Here is a 17,173-nt window from a genome sequence, read left to right on the forward strand (position 1 = left end):
AGAATGCTCTTTGGTCTTCATTTTCCTTCAGATTCACAGCCTTACCAGTGATCCTTCAACAGTGGGGTTTTTATCCAGAAAATGTGACAGCAACTTTAATGGTTCACAGGTGGAGGCCAATGGTAAGGTAATTGTGTCCTCGTTAGGGCAATTTCTTTCATCGGTGCAAACTGGGAGCTTCCACAGCACAGGGGTTGAATACTTATGCAAGCAAGATATTTCAGTTTTTTATTTTTCTTAAAAATATTTCCCAACATAAAACCAATGTCACCTTACAATAATTGATTCTGAGTTTCAGTGTTTAAAAATAAAATATCAAACAGAACGAAATTTCAGTGTACCATTTGTAATTCGGTAATGAGAGAATTGGTCAGGGGTCTGAATACTTTCACAAGGCACTGTAAAGGTTTTGCATGGCAATTTTGCACTTTTGCCATGCTTTTGTCATGGTGATACTATGCCTAGGGTGGCCAACCTCTTGTCCTGGAGAGCCACAATCCTGCCACAAGTGATCAATGGGTAAAGACCTGGAAAAAATGTTAGTGTTGACTATTTAAGAAAATAATTGGTTCAATTAAGTAATTGAGAACTGGGGTGGAACAAAAACCACAAGACCCTGTGGCTCTCCAGGATGAGAGCTGGCCAGCCCTGATCTATGCATTTAGTATAGTTTATCATGGCTTAATAAGTTTTGTTTTCATATGTCTTACCATAGCTCTCTGGGCTTTACAGTGATGGCCTGTGTTTGACCATCTTTTCATAACATTTTATTACACTTTGCTATGGAAACCTTTTATAAAGTTCTCCTTTTGTTTAGAATGTAATTTTATGGGTTTCTGCCAGCAGTTGAACTTTGAAACCCAGCACTAACAAAATGAATATTCAAGAGGAACCCACCTAACTTATCTAAAGTAAGTAATGCAATACCAAACTGGAAGACCCATATTTACATGCTTGAACTTATCAACATTTTTTTTTTTTATAAAAACAAACTGAAACAATATTCTTTAATTGACAAAGCTTTGTATCTCTGAGCCAGCAGCCCGTCTCTATGGTTGGACAAACAAAATAATCCTGCCAGAGAAAACAGCAAGCTCATAGAAAAAGATAAAACCTAGAAGGAACAAATACAGGAGCAAACACTATGTAAATTAATAAGTGCAAATGTATATGAACCCAAGTCGGTCCCTCAAATCCTAGATGCTTCCCCCAAATCGGAACGTGCTACTCAAAAGATTGGATGTAATAAAATGAAGTATGAATCTCAAATGGTTTCTGGGATACCGATGGGTACCAAACTTGAAGACAATGGTCAATATTCTCAGACCTCTTTAATACAAGGTGTCATTCTTCAGAAAGGAAAAACAAAGTCACCAAACCTGAAATAAGCTACTCAGGCAGTGAATGTAGGTGCTTGTAAGTACTTCTTTACTAGGATAGTAATTTATGTTCTTTTGAAAAGAAAATAAAAACTGTGGTAATTACAATTTGGAGTAAAAAGGCTCCTGTTCTAAGATTTGATGGAATGTGGTCTCTTCAACATGAGGTTAAAACACACTTTTACTAGACACCTGCAATGAAATTTGACAGAATCATGCTATAGTAAATTAAATTCAGTCAGACTTTGACAGTTTTTTCAGTCATTGAGAAGCTTCTATGTGTTATATTTTTATAGACATATTTGTTGCAAAAGCTAACTGTAATAAAACTTATTTTTAATCAGTGCTAAACACAAATACAGGCGTTCATTTGTGTAATAACAGCACACACTTTGTGCAACCTTTCCCCTGGCTTCTGAATTGCACCACTTCCCTTGCCTTGGCTTAATAAAAAGCTATAAATTTGACTTTATTACCTGAAACAAAAACAGTTTAATGGGGTGGCATATGCGGCTGCAGTTTAACAGTGGGTGTCCCAGTCTATACAGTACAGCGTATGACAACATTTCCCTAATCAATGAATCCATTTATCACATCGGGGGCCTGAGTTTCCAAAGACGTAAATAGACCACTGTATTTCATGTTCTGTAGATCATATTGAAGACCTCTTGCTAAAATGTATTTATTTATTTTGGTTATAAATCTCTACCTTGCTTAGGTCTTGGGGCAGCTTTTTCGTTAAACTTGTGTACTGTACATTACTATTTTTCTTTCTTCAACAAAGAATAAATACAAAGCACTTGTGTACAAATCTCTTCAATCTACGTGACTTTACAAATAGGCATGATAGTGAGTGCTCATGCAACCAGCACCAACATGTGCATTAAGGTAATTCTCCCAGAAGTTCATGGGATAGCAACATTTGCAGAAAATCCACTGCAGTGCACAAGACACTGGGATGTATATTAATGAACTAAATAGCACCTCCATTAAACCCCTAATCCTGACCTTATATGAATCATTCTCCATTGTATTTCAACAGTGATCCCCAGGGCTGGCGTAAATTCGTTTTTTTCAATTCCAATTTCATTTTCTTTGAATAAATTGGGAATTGGAATTGTAAAAAAGGAATTAACTCAAGTCTAGTGATCCCCCTTAATCCTCATCTTTCCAGTTCTTCTGTCTGTCTCAGATTCTCTATTTTTAACTCACCACACAAAGTTGTCTATGCCATCCCCAGATGACAATTCATAAAGTATAAAGCTGACAAAAACAAGCTGAACTGCCAAAGACTGTGAAAGTGTGTTTACATGTGGTTCACCAAGCACAAGATCATTATGATTACAGCAAAACTGGAGCCAAAAACATATCATAAATGTTTTTATATAATGCAAACTTCAAAATGATGGCAACATCATCAATGCAGCGCTGCTGCAACCTATAACAGCAAAAACTAATCTCGTATGTTAAAAGGTACACACCATATCCTCCCATCGGTTGGGTGTGCAGTCTAGCAGACTTTGAACCTCAGAGAGTTCAAGCTGTCCCTGTCTCCTGCAGAGTGTTTGTCTGTCCCTGGCAACAGCAACCAAACAAATATCCCTAAAAACCACCATTAGGCCATTTCGGTTCGGGGTCTACCAGTGAACTATTAAAAACTATGAAATTAAATTTGACAAACGTGATTAGAAACATTCAACGGACTGTAAGGTTGTAAACTAAAGTGTCAGGACCCTGCGTGAATGGCACCACAATCATTTTCCTTTGGATCATGTTTTGCAATCATTGGAAAATGTTTGTAATTGGAACAACTAAAATACTTTTATTTTCTTTCTGGGTTAAGGTGCTTTCAAGAGTTCAGGGGCGACTCTTCAGTTCTGGTTGCAAAGTGTCTTTAGTTTTGCTGGCAATACACAGCCAAGCACTGGAAGGTGCTGGTACTAATACAAAGACACATTAGCTACATTATATATGCCTATGGCAGAAAAATGGAACTGAAAAGCAGCTTCTGAATTCTGAGTCAAAGCACCTTAACTCAGACTTCTCAAAAGCTTAAAAAACAAAGTTACAGTGCTTGAGTAATTGCAATAAAGCCACCAAGAATGCTAGCAAACATCATACAAATCACTATCTTGCACCTTGTCAAATACTGAGATCCTTTCCCATTATTGGTGCTTAATATTTGCACAGCTTATACAGGTCTGAGATCCTTTCCCATCATTGTTGCTTAATAGTTGCACAGGTTATACAGGTCTAGTGGACTAGATGAATTTGAAACTATGGTATTTTCTAAATGCTTAGATACCAGCATTCCTAAATTTATTTGACAATTGACTTGTTTTAGAAATATGATGTTTTACAAAAACCCAAACATTTACACAGCGATGGTGATTATAAATTCTAGTACATGGGAGTTATGCTAACTTGTGCAGACGTAAGCTTTAATAAGAGATTTTCAGTGGACACGGTAACTGAATCATTTTCTAACTTTGATTTGAGATCAGCATCCATTTTTTCTTCAATAAATCGAGAGGAACAGTAGTTCCTCGCGCCAAGTTAAAAAAAATAAAAGGCAGCGAGAACTGTCAGCAAGGATACTTTAAGTGTTTCATGGTATTGGGGAGGCAAAACCATTCAACTTTTAATATGTGGTTTCCAACATTTGTATGTGAAATGTAAAACAAAAAAGTCAATATCTGTCATACAGTAAGAGAAATAAGTCGCCAAAGTAAGGTAAAAATATCCATCTCGTCTTTCTTTTTCTTGTTCTTCCACTGTTTTTTTTTTGTTTTTTTTTTAAACAGATCCCAGGCACTTTTATCCACGCATATGTATATTACAGAATAACTGAGTCTACTGACATTTAACTTATTCCATCAACATGGAAATATACTAGGGAGCGCACTTATTGTTTTACTTATATTAAATGATTTATTTCTGTTTTAAAATGGAACATTTGCCTGAAAAAAAAAAAAAAACTTTCTCTATAGAAATAAAAAAAAAAAAGGTCTGGTATAAAGTGGATTTTGAACTTATGACCTTCTGTTTGCCAGTGTGTTGTGTTAACTGTCAGTGCTACACAATTAGCTGAGACAAGCAATATTTTAAAAGGTGAAGTCAGCCAGCTGAGAATTCTCAGGCATGAGAGACTAAGATTTTTTGAGTCATCATTCATCTTCGTCATCCTCATTCTGAGATAATGATCTTAAGCTCTGAAAATGTTTGGTTTCATGTTAGTGTAACGCTATTTGTGGTCCCCACTGGACAAAAAAGGAACATTACATTCTAAGAATTAGCTATGCTTAAGGATAGCGTATATATTTGGTAAAAGTAAAATATAAATACATTAATATAAATATTGAACTAAATGAATGTATAGACTATTTATTTATCTTTATAGTTATTTTTTTAACTATCATATAAACACTGTCATTTAATACTGTATGAAACAAAAATATTTAACAGTTCTTGGTCAATTTTATAATTAGTGAAGATTTTTGTATGTAAAGGTTGTCATGCTTTTATATATTTTTTACTTTCAAATTAAAAAATATACTGTAATGACCAGGACAATTGCTTTGTTGCAGGACTTGTTGTCTGTTCAGTTTGTCTCGTCTGTCTTTTGCATATGTTACATGTATTGTAAGGGGAACGGGTCATGCCGTTAGCTTGGGAACAGGGAGCGAGTTAATGAGTGCGGAGCATGTGTGTTGTTGTTTACGAGGGGCTGCAGAGCATTTTGAGAATTCAACGACTGGCAGGAATTAATAAGCCCAGACACCCTAATGTCCGGTTTTTAAGTGAAACGCATAAGAAACACCAACCTTCCTATAATATTTTCTTTGCATACAGTAGTTGCTTAAATGATTTCCACTATCTTATTAGAAACATGTACTGTTTAGTACTGATCTGTATATTCTATACTTTGTCCCCAGGATGTGAATAATGCTGAGAACAACAAACATATCCACATGTTGTAAACAATCCAAGTGAGGGGTTAAGGTCATGTGACCCAAGCAGGCTACACTGGCGGTATTTGCAGTCACAGGAATTAGAAATATATCATTTATGATGTGATATCATTTATACTGTGCACCACCGGTGAGCCAGCACACTTTGACCTGATTTGACCAAGTTTCTTTTTTCCTTTTAAGAAAAAGTACTTACCAGTATGTTACCAATTAAGAAAAAATACATTTTCAATAGTTTGTTACAAAATACAGTACTAATATGAATTACATACAGTATTTCTAAGTTGTTCGTATATAAACGTTTAACATCTTTCGTTAAATAGACTCACAACTAAAACAATGTATATTTGGTATAAGAGTATCATAACTTTGTACACAGATTTAAAAAAAAAATTGAACAAAGCGTCAGTACCTAGAATCTGTATATTTCCTGTAAAATCAACTTCAGCGAGTGACAGCTAAATGGTTAAGCTAAGGAGACTGTCCTAAAAGGACTATGCTGTGCAAAAAGGAGCACAACATTAACAACATGAGGGTACGTGCAGAACTATTTCTGTTCAGTTTTCAAGTTGCCTTCAATAAACATAGCAGTTTTCACTGCTTTAAACTGCCTCCTGGCCAGATATGCCACTGCTATAATATATAGCAGATTGTTAAGTATCTGGAATGTGAATTGAATGCATTGATTGCTAGATTATTATTTCTAATAATCGGATAATGGTGTTAAATGACAATGAGCACCGGGTACATTTAACAGATCTAATGAGTCCTGCTTTCAATATGCTCTGATGAAGATAACATGTCAAAAACACGTCAGTGTACCTGTTCTTACCTTGTTTTAATCAATAAAGTACGAATAATTGAGACACGTTTGGGATATACACTTATTTAGTGGGAGTTGCCGTCTTTTCTCTTCAGCGGTGGCAACATCTAAGAAGTGTTTCCTATTTATATATACACATATACACACACACTGATGCACAAAAGAAACTCAACAGTTAGGTCTAATGGATTTAATCAAATATTTTAAACAGAGATATCAAACAAAACCACAAAAAATGTGAACAAAAACACAGATCAAAGAATCATGACAAGTTTTTAGTATGAAAAGTGACACACTTGTAAAAATGAAAACAATACGAAGTAGGTATCGGGTATGACCTCCCTGAGCCTCTGGATAGACTGCTGTGAAATATTCCGCCGCTCCTCCTGTGCAGCTGCAGTCAGCTGGTGAAAGTTGGCTGGTCGTGGTTGCCCCACTGGTTGGCTTGAACAACGCAACAGACATCATAACAGTCCTTGGCCAGTGTGGTGACCCTCTGCCATCCAGGACGTGGCCTGTCCCTCACAGAGCCGGTTTCCTGGTTTCTCTGGACTAGTCTGCTGATTGTTGAAGCAGAACATCTCATTCTCCAGGCAACTTCTCCCACAGACAGGCTGCCTTCAATCATGCCGACAGCAACCAGGCGACTTCATTACTCAAGTGTGGTGTGGTCGTATCTTTCAATGTTCTTGCATTAATTAAAATCATGTCTTTTAGATTGGCTAGTTATACAGATTCTTTTTTGATTTTTATGAAGTCAAATGACTTGAGCTCAGTATTTTGATATCCCAAGGAACAATACTACTCAAACAATCAATGTAAATAACATTATGTGCCCAATGAGCTATTTAAGTAAAACTTAGACTGTTGCATTTTCATTGTGCATCAATATATATATACTGTTGCATTTTCATTGTGCATCAATAAATATATATCTATATATATATATATATATATATATATATATATATATATATATATATACACACACACACACACACACAGAGCCTATAAAAAGTCTACACCCCCTTTTAAAATGTTCACCTTTTGTTGCCTTATAGCCTGGAATTAAAATACATTAAAAAAATAAAAATAAATCATTTATCTACACGTCCTACCCCACAACTTCCAAGTGAAAAAAATATTCTAGAAATGTGTAGAAAATGTATTAAAAATAAAAACAGAAATAGCTTGGTTGGATAAGTGTCCATCCCCCTTGTAATAGCAATCCTAAATTAGCTCAGGTGTAACCAATCACCTTCAAAATCACACAACTAGTTAAGTGGCCTCCACCTGTGTTAAATTGTAGTGATTCACATGATTTCAGGATAAATTCAGCAGTTCCTGTAGGTTCCCTCTGCTGGGTAGTGCATTTCAAAGCAAAGACTCAAACATGAGCACCAAGGCACTTTCAAAAGAACTCTGGGACAAAGTTCTTGAAAGGCACAGATCAGGGTAAGGGTATAAAAAAAGATCAAAGGCCTTGAATATCCCTTGGACCATGGTCAAGACAATTATTCAGAAATGGAAGGTGTATGGCACCACCAAGACCCTGCCTAGATCAGGCCATCAGTCCAAACTGGATGACCGAGCAAGAAGGAGACAATCAGAGAGGCTGCCAAGAGGCCAATGGCAACTTTGCAAGAGCTACAGGCTTTTACGGCCAGGACTTCTCAAAGTGTGAACGTGACAACAATATCCTAAGCACTCCACAAACCTGGCCTGTATGGTAGGGTGGCAAGAAGGAAGCCATTATTCAAGAAAGCCCACCTTGAATCCCATTTGAAGTATGCAAAAAAACACTCAGGAGATTCTGTAGCCATGTGGCAAAAAGTTTTGTTGTCTGACAAAACTAAAATGGAACTTTCTGGCCTAAATGCAAAGTATTATGGTTGGCACAAATCCAACATTGCGCATCACCCATAGAACACCATCCCTACTGTGAAGCACGGTGGTGGCAGCATCGTGTTATGGGGATGTTTCTCATCGGCAGGGACGGGGGCACTTGTCAGGATAGAAAGGAAAATGAATGCAACAAAGTACATAGAAGTCCTTGAGGAAATTCTGCCACCCTCTGTAAAAAAGCTGAAACTGGGACGGAAGTTCACCTTTCACCATGACAATGACCCAAAGCACACAGCCAAAGCTACACTGGAGTGGCTAAGGAACAAAAAAGTAAATGTCCTTGAGTGGCCCAGTCAGAGCCCCGACCTAAATCCAATCGAAAATTTGTGGCATGACTTGAAAATTGCTGTCCATCAACACTCTCCAAGGAACTTGACAGAGCTTGAACAGTTTTGTAAAGAAGAATGGTCAAATATTGCCAAATCTAGGTGTGCAAAGTTGGTAGAGATCTATCTCAACAGAGTCACGGCTGTAATTGTTGCCAAAGGTGCTTCCACTGAGTATTAACTCAGGGGGGTGGAGACTTATCTAATTATGATCTAAGTTTTGTATTTTTAATATATAATTTTTATCTCAATAAAAAAAAATTTCCCCTTAACAGTATGGAGTATGGTGTGTAGATAAGTGGAAAAAAATCCTCATTTAAATGCATGAAACTCTGAGACACTGACACAACAAAAGGGGGTTTAGACTTTCTATAGGCACTTATATATATATGTGGCAGGATTTGGACACTAACTAGTTATACTTTCACTCTAACTACATAACCGCTACGCTACACACATTCACATCTTAACCCTTTCAGCAGACTAGGCTACTATTTACATTTATCCTATCCAAACGGCAATACATTGCCTCAATATAGGTTGAACAATTTAGCTATTCCCGTAATGTGTGCATGTGTATGTGTGTGTGTGAAACAAAAACACACTGGAAATGTGAAAAAACGGCAAGTTATAAAAAGGGAAAAGCCCTCAAAAACAAAAGCTAAAAGTTTCAAGAAACCATTGGGGCAAACTTGGCCAGCACCAAGCAAATAGGCACAACTGTCAAAGCGGTGGGGGCCAAGGGTGCCCCAATTGTTTCTACTAACTTGACTTCTGTTTTTCATGCGTCTGATCTGCTTTTATTGTGCCTGATATCTCAAACTTTCAATGGCTTGTCCCTTTTTATAACTTGCCGTTTTTTTTTTTTGTTTCAGATGTATACACACAAACATACATGCATAAATGCATGATTTACTTGTCCTGTCATTTTAACAATTACAATAATTAAGGGATAAAAGGGTACTATTGATATCTACAATTCTTACCATAACATTATTAGAAACTCAGTTTCTCGTAATTCAAGTTTAATTAAAACCACATGTTTTGGGGTTTTTTTTTGTAGATATTGGCGTTTGTGCAGCAAAACTAAGCGAAACCAGACTTCAGGTCATAAACTAAAAAAAATGAGGACACAGATAATTGCATGGGACATTCTTCCAAGAAGACGACACGTTCCAGAACAAACAGCTATCTTGCGAACTAGCAATGCTGAACCTAACAGAAACACTTGTAAACATAAATTCCTAAAAAACACCACACTATTTATTTCTTCCGCGACGTTTCAATTGCAATAAGTTACTGTTGACTATAACAGGAACATAAAACCTTGGCAGGAAATGATATTTGTAAAGTTGTTTGCTTTCAATAACCCAGCTTGTAGCAGTACCCACAGCATCTGCACAACCTTGTATAATACATTTGCAACAACAAAACCTCTATCATGTTGAATCCTTTATGTGCTGTCCTTCTGACTAACTCACAGTGTTCTCACGAGGAATTTTTCACAGCATGGTGGTGGGAGGAGCGAGAGTGGGGTGGGGCGGGAGTGGAGTGGACCAGGCGGGGAAAAAACTGAGATCCTGGCTACCCCCTGCAGGCTAGCCAGGACAAGTCATGCACATGCTTCCGCTTTGTGGAAGTAGCTGTCAGGATAATACTCTATATATGTGGTTTTCAGCAGGTAGATGCAAAGTCTGCTTCATAGGTTGACATACTCCCTAGCATGTACACCATTCCACTGAGGGGAAACTAGATTTTTGCCATAGTGTTATCATTTCTGTCTGACTGAGAAACCTGTTTTTACCTTTCAAAACATTAAAATGGCCTACAATTATGTGGATACAATAAGTGCTGTTTTTATTCTTCTTCAAAAATAGCATAAATATTAGGTTTTCTAAAAAAAAAAAAAAAAATTCCAATCGTAGCCTACTGCATAGCAGTAGTTTCTGCATGTGAGTTGTATTGTATTATTTGTAGTACGTGTACATGTAATCTATCTATGGGAAATTGAAGTCATTTTAAAGGATTAAAATTGTGAAACTTTGGATTTATTTCTAAAGACCTTGAAATAAAAAAAGATTGAATCTCTCAAAACTGTCTGGAATACACATTACTGTTCTTCATCTGAACGATTTATTTATTTAACTAAGCTTGTTATGCTACGTTCCTATTAGAGAAACGTTTTCCTTTTTGGCTCAACTATTTTTCCCCGAAGTTTGCCACAGTGGTGAAGGCTTTGAGAAATGTATTTGCGTAAGACAGCCAGCACATTGAACGTGTGCTGGTAGATGATGTTTATCCTGTTTAGTTTGATTTCATTTTGTCAAATGAAAACTCTTTAGCTTAATCACGTAACATATGCATGCCACAAACGGGAGGACAGAGGCTCTAATAGAAACAATCAGTGGACCAATTACCAGAATCATGTTCCAAAAGATGCAGCCCAAGGAATACCAGTCACCCATGCACACAATTAAAATATGACCATGATACTAGTCACAGGGAGGTGAATCAGTCATGGTTTCAAACATACCCTCTGGTCACAAAAGAACATTTTCACAGACGGCAAGCTAGAAACACGCAGCTTCAAGATCACAACTGTTTTTTTGTGTGTGTCCCCGTCTCCCCCCCTTTGCTATCTCTTTAAAATGTGTTCAAATATATTTTGGAAATACTAATTAAGTGGATTCGAAGGAGGAATAATTTCATAAAATAATAAACACAGTTATTATTTTAAAAAGAAGGATTCGTCTCACTATGATTTATTGAGTTTTAATGTCAGAACCGGTGCACTATTTCACTGTCAGTGTCACAGGTGAAAGAACACGATAAAAAAAAAAAGTTGTTTTTTCCTGACCTGTGAGGGCGCTGTGTAAATGGAACAGTGTGCCTCGGACTGGATGGTTTGACAATTCATTCCATGGAAAGGTGGAAGTCAGCCATCTAGAAAGGGGGCGGAGCCACAGTTCACAAAGTCATCGGCCCAGACGGGAGTCGATGTGGCAATCGCGGATTGGAGGAAAAGCGACTGCAAGGGGGCATGGCTGAAGGTAAAAAAGGGGTTGTGGCCAAGCAAACTACTCCTTTGTTATAGTTGCGAGAGAACCACTGAAAGACTGTGATGTAACCGTGAATGTTTAGTGTTTGTTTCGTACTAATTGCAAACGTTTGTTCTTGTTAGGCGGCTAACACGTACCGGGAGATGAAGGCCAGCACCAACCCGGACTGCACTGCACTATTGTACACAAATAAACTGTATTTCACCACATGCACGTTAGCACTCACTCTGGACTTGTGATCGTGTTTGTGTTCTGTGTGTGTTTATACTCTGTTTACTATTTCGGGACTGAACCCAGAGGTTTCACTGTTCAGTACACATTGCTGTGTATTGCCATGGATTATTATTGACGGTCGCCAAAACGACCCGGATTATAAAACAAATAAAGGACTGTTTGAACCGTGAACTTTGTTGTCTGTCATCTGTTTAAGCATTGCATCACCTCTACACCTGCACACTGCAAACCACTTTGCCACAGTCACCATAACCTAGTTTCCTTAAAATCAGAAAAGCCTAAATATCTTGAATCCCTAAATAGATAATTAGGCAGCTCAAATATAACGAGCAAGCTATCTCACTGGTGCAGTGGTATCCCAATATCTAGGAAAGATAGACAACTGGGCACCCCAGTAATCAAAGCCCTTTTAACCCAAATCAAAACCTCAAATGTAATCCATTTACAACCGATACAGTATAGCTGGCTGTGTTACTTGTTCAATTAACCCCCAAAATGCTGTTTTGTTGCAATGGTGACAAGACTGGACCACACATAAGGAGGCTGTCTGCTCCAGTGGTTACAGAAAAGGGCCTGTAACAATCCCAGGGCCAATCCCAGCTCAACCACTGACTCATTGTGTGACCCTGAGCAAGTCACTTGACCTCATTGTGCTCTGTCTTTCGGGGAGACTTTGCTGTAACTGACACTGCAGCGGATGCATAGTTCACACACTCTGGTCTCTGTAAGTCACCTTGGATGAAGGTCCGCTAAATAAACAAATAATAATTGAAGAGTAGGTCACCATTGGCACAGCAGGGTCACAGTGTTTCAGTACATCTGTTTCATTCCTAGTTGGGTCTCAATTCATTTTCATTTTAGCAGATAATTTACAGAGGCACTTACTTATAACTTAACACCCTGGTTTTAGTGTCATGGGCACCACTTCCTCCATTTCCTAATCTTTTGTTAATTACAAAACTTAGTCCAGAAAACAAATGCTTCTTTGTATGTTTTCAGTAAGGTGTTGACTTTTTGTGAAAGCTTGTGCCTTGTAGTAATTCCACTTGGCTCAAAGTCCTTACAAAAATCTACTGTAAATTTACTGTACTTTTATTTCCAAGGTTCAATATATGTTAATAAGGTAAGAATGAAATATATATATATATATATATATATATATATATATATATATATATATATATATATATATATATATATATATTATAGTTTGTTTTGCCACGCTTAAAATGAAGGGCTCTGGACCACAGCCGAATTCAGAAAAACAGTGGTATCTATATGTTTACTTGATACACAAAACAAAAGTCTAACTCTGCCCAGGAGTACTAACTAAACTTTGTACGTTTTTAAACTATCACAGGACAGCTATGCCATTTACCGGTTCAACAAAACACGCATACTTTACAAGTATTAAAATACCTTTCCAGGTCTCAACCCCACAGGTCTCTTCTCCAGGACTTAGCCTTAACACAGCCTCCTGACAAACCTTACAGATCTGTTTAAATGCGCCTAATTACAGGCAGGTGTCCCTAATTAAATGAATAAAACAATTAACACTTAAACCTGTGGCTGTGTAAAACAGCCACAAAACCCACATTTCCCAGCGTGCAGGGTCTCTGCCCTGTCACATAAGAAATAGTTGAAAACAGTGTGATGTTTGTTTCCACTATAGATACTGCTACTATTAACTGTGTTTTGCATTTATCTTTCTATTTTAATCTTTCTATTATATATATATACACACACACACACACACATATATATGTGATAATAAACATAGAAAAACGGCTTATAGAAATAACAGTTAAATTACTTCTGCCGTACTACGATTAAAACACAAAGATTAACGACTGCTCACATCAGCACTATAACGCCACATTAAGCCTGCAATGTCAAAATTAATTGGTTCACAAACAACTTTTATATACAATGGCAGCAGCAGTGACAGCAAACACATCATGCTTTCAACAGCTCATTTCTGAAACCGATTATCTACATTTTAAATCCCGATTTAGATTGTCATGATTAAGTACAGTATAACATGCCCCTAATCTGGTACTGGGAGTAGTCATAATTCTGAGGAATCCGACATGGTTGTTAAAATGGAAAATATCCTGTATATAATTGGAATACCTCTTAATTTCTTTATTGATATGTTTTTTTTTTTGTTTTGTTTTTTGTTTGTTTTTTTTAAACATAACTTACGACTGTTTCAGCACAATGTTTACTAAAGTCACCTGCATATTTTACCTTCAGACGGTCTCTCAGCAGACCTGTGCAAGATGGAATTTATGTGATGAGGTCAGTGTAAAAATGACAGTTCCACTCATCTATACAGAATGGTTCAATCAAGATCAAAACCTTGTTTGTTTAAGACAAATTATTGGGACAAAACCATTGTTATTCCTATGGTAACAGTTGACTTTTTAATCATTACTTGAGTCTTTTTGAAAGCATGTTAAAAGTCCATTTGAGACATGTGAATCTCAAGTGTGTATTTGTTTGTTTAGTGGTGTCTGTGTTTCCTATTTATCCTGCATTAGGGTTTTGTGAAGAGGACTACTGCCTACTGCCAGAACAGGTAGCTACACTGATAATTCCAAACATATAAGCTTTCGAGATAAGACATTCAAACCAAGGCCTCCAGAGACCTACCTCACCCCTATTTTTTGAAAAGCAATCTCTCTATCTTGCCCGCATTGTGCAACTGTGAAATGTGTGTGTTTTACAGTACTTGGTAATAAAAGACAGCCCTATAGCCAATAATATAGTCAGTACACTATGTCCGTGCTGCTATGGATTCTGGCAGTGAAAGACGAGGTTAATCCAGTCCATGTGCACAATATCTTAAGGATCATTACCTACCTCATCGCTTGGAAGATTGGTACTTCCATCCTCACCAATGTCTTTCAGTAGTTCTGCCAGCCTTCTCTTCTCATCGTCTGTCATGAGCACTGCATTCCCAGCATCCTTAGCCAACTGGAGTATTTAAAAACATCATATGTGTCTTCAGGGTCAAGCATGTTACTGGCTGAATATGTCAGTCAAAAGGGGAAACAGCTGGTTGGATAATGACAGAATAGAAACCTTTGAAAGGGTAGACTATCTGAAAGCATGGCTTGCAAAAACATTTATTAAACCTAATGTAGTACCAGGCATCATGTTTTAAAAGAAATGTTTACTAGAACAAGCTTCACATTTGAGACATGTATAACAAATGGAAGTATAGAACAGGTACTTGTTAGCTACAATCACTTAAATGCCAAGGTTTTAAAATATATTATTATCAATAGAAATATTATTCAAAGACAAGGAAGCAACAAGATTTTTTTTTAATCTACAACATTGTACTTGATAATCTGCATATCCTAAAATAAAGCATACAAAACAAGCACAAACTAAGATCTTCAAAACTCAAGATAAGGGGGAGCTGGTGGGAATGTTTCCAATAAGAGGGAATACAATGGATTGTAAAACCTGGATTACAACTTCTTTAATTGCATGGGCTGAGAGGGCAAGTTAAAAGAATGAACTATCTTCAGCCTGGAAAAAAAAGATGTGGAAATCGAGGTCTGCCTTTCAATACAAAATATAATACAATGTAATACACACAGTGTAAATGTATTCGAATACTGGAAAGGGGAAAGTGGAGAATAGACTCGTCTCATGATCCCTGCTTTACAAATAAAGAGTGGCCGTGGTAGGAGACTGAAATGACTTTTAAATGTATGGGGTCCATTTGTGGAAGCCCTTAGAAAGAACTAAATATTTTCCTTTTTTATTTTTTTCACTTGTGTATAAGAAGGTTATCTATTAAGTGTATTTTTTACATATAGAATAATAGATGTGCTGCAGTGGTTATAATTACATTGAAGGGTTCTGGTGACACAATAAACCATGAGAGCCAGGCTCCAGTGCTTTATTATGAATTCGCCAAAACCCTGAATTATAACCTAAAGTAATTCACTTCAGCCCCATTTTTGTTACTTTTTATGTATATAGAGTCCATGACTTTGAAGGTTTATGTCAACAGCAACTTGCTTTGTTGTATTTTTTGTTTTCTTTTTCTCCAGTGAATAATTCTCTGGCTTCTAGTGTGGGAATTTCAAAACGGGACGGCATTTTTTTCAATAAAAACGACAGTCCGCCCTTAAAAGATGTACGAGAATTCCAAGAAGAATAATTGGGAAAGTCATGAATAGATGATCAGTTGTCACATCTGTTAGTTATGACTTTTTTTTCATATGGACTGAGATTATAGTACTTATCCATATATTATAAAAAGGCAATAAAAAAATGAAATGAGAAAAAAAAGATGCGTGGTGGTACTTAGAACTATATCTGTTTACATAGTCCAGCATCTTTCAAAGACACGGCTTGCCGCATATTTCTACCACAGCAGCAGTCTTTCTGACCTCTGACATACCTCAATGTTTTTCTTCACAAAGTCTTGTTTTTTCTTGCTCTTGTTAACACCACGTTGTCTGCTGGCTGATTGATCCGTTTGGTCTGTGTCTCGACTTGTCTTTGACATATTGGTGCTTTCACTCTGATCACTTCGCACTGGAAACAAGAAAGGCAGTCTGAGGTCTGATGGCGTTTGTTTTTATTTGGAATTCTGACACAAGCTTATAGCACTTGAACCCCATGAACCCTTCAGTAAGCATCAGCACAAGGAGGCTTGTATAGCACTTCACCAAGCTGCTACTGTGCCAGTTAGTTGAACACAATTGTAATTAGTTTCAATAAGTTACTCTTTTGAAAAAATAAAATAATAACTAGTTATAGTTACAAATAGTTACTTCTAACGCACAGTTTATATTTTAAATACATTTTTTTTTTCCATTTGGTCAGTCCGCAGCTCAAAATATTCTTTGAAGATCCAGCTACTGAAGATGATATGAATGTTCATGCGATATGCAAGGGGTGACTTGTACTGTTGAAGCGTTTTCTGATTTTCATGTTATTAGCTGTAGTCCTTTTTTAAATGCAATTAAGAGCAACTACATTATTTTTTGACATACACTGTAATCCGCTATCATATTACGTTACCTGAAAAAGGAAGTGTAATTAGTTTATTATGCCTGTGCTGCTTATAATACTCAAATACTAAACTAAGATAACTAGATTACATAATAACATGGTTATACTTTTTTTAATCTAAAATAGTTCCATTTTCACTGTAAATAATAAAATAATAAAAAAAAGAGGCATCATTTTGTGCTGGTTAAATATACTCCTTGTAAAAATCTATTTAAAAAAATAAACAGATTTTTAAATGAATATTATTCCAGCTCTAAAATAATTTTCTAAGTAGTACTACTCTCATTTTACCAATAATTACGGTTCGTCACTGACAATTTTGTTAACTGAAAAAACTGGTGCATCTTTACAGACACTGCAATAAAGAATGCAAACCAGTGCACACTCATATAAGGGGTCCTCATAACCCTGTAATCTGAGGACAGTCATGAAG

The 17,173-nt window shown here is 36.7% G+C and overlaps 1 protein-coding gene across 2 annotated transcripts in view; it reads right to left on the minus strand.

The window, feature by feature from the left end:
• Positions 1-17,173, minus strand: part of fsip1 (fibrous sheath interacting protein 1) — a 139,964-nt gene that overhangs the window by 112,853 nt on the left and 9,938 nt on the right. For both annotated transcript variants that reach the window (XM_041265195.1, XM_041265196.1), the window contains exons 8-9: positions 16,124-16,260; positions 14,563-14,676 (exon numbers count right to left, since the gene is read on the minus strand). In XM_041265195.1, coding sequence (XP_041121129.1) covers positions 14,563-14,676; positions 16,124-16,260 — 251 coding nt within the window. The remainder of the gene's footprint in view (positions 1-14,562; positions 14,677-16,123; positions 16,261-17,173) is intronic.

The sequence above is a fragment of the Polyodon spathula genome, chromosome 12 (assembly GCF_017654505.1).
Source record: "Polyodon spathula isolate WHYD16114869_AA chromosome 12, ASM1765450v1, whole genome shotgun sequence".
In the NCBI taxonomy this organism is placed as follows: Eukaryota; Metazoa; Chordata; class Actinopteri; order Acipenseriformes; family Polyodontidae; genus Polyodon; species Polyodon spathula.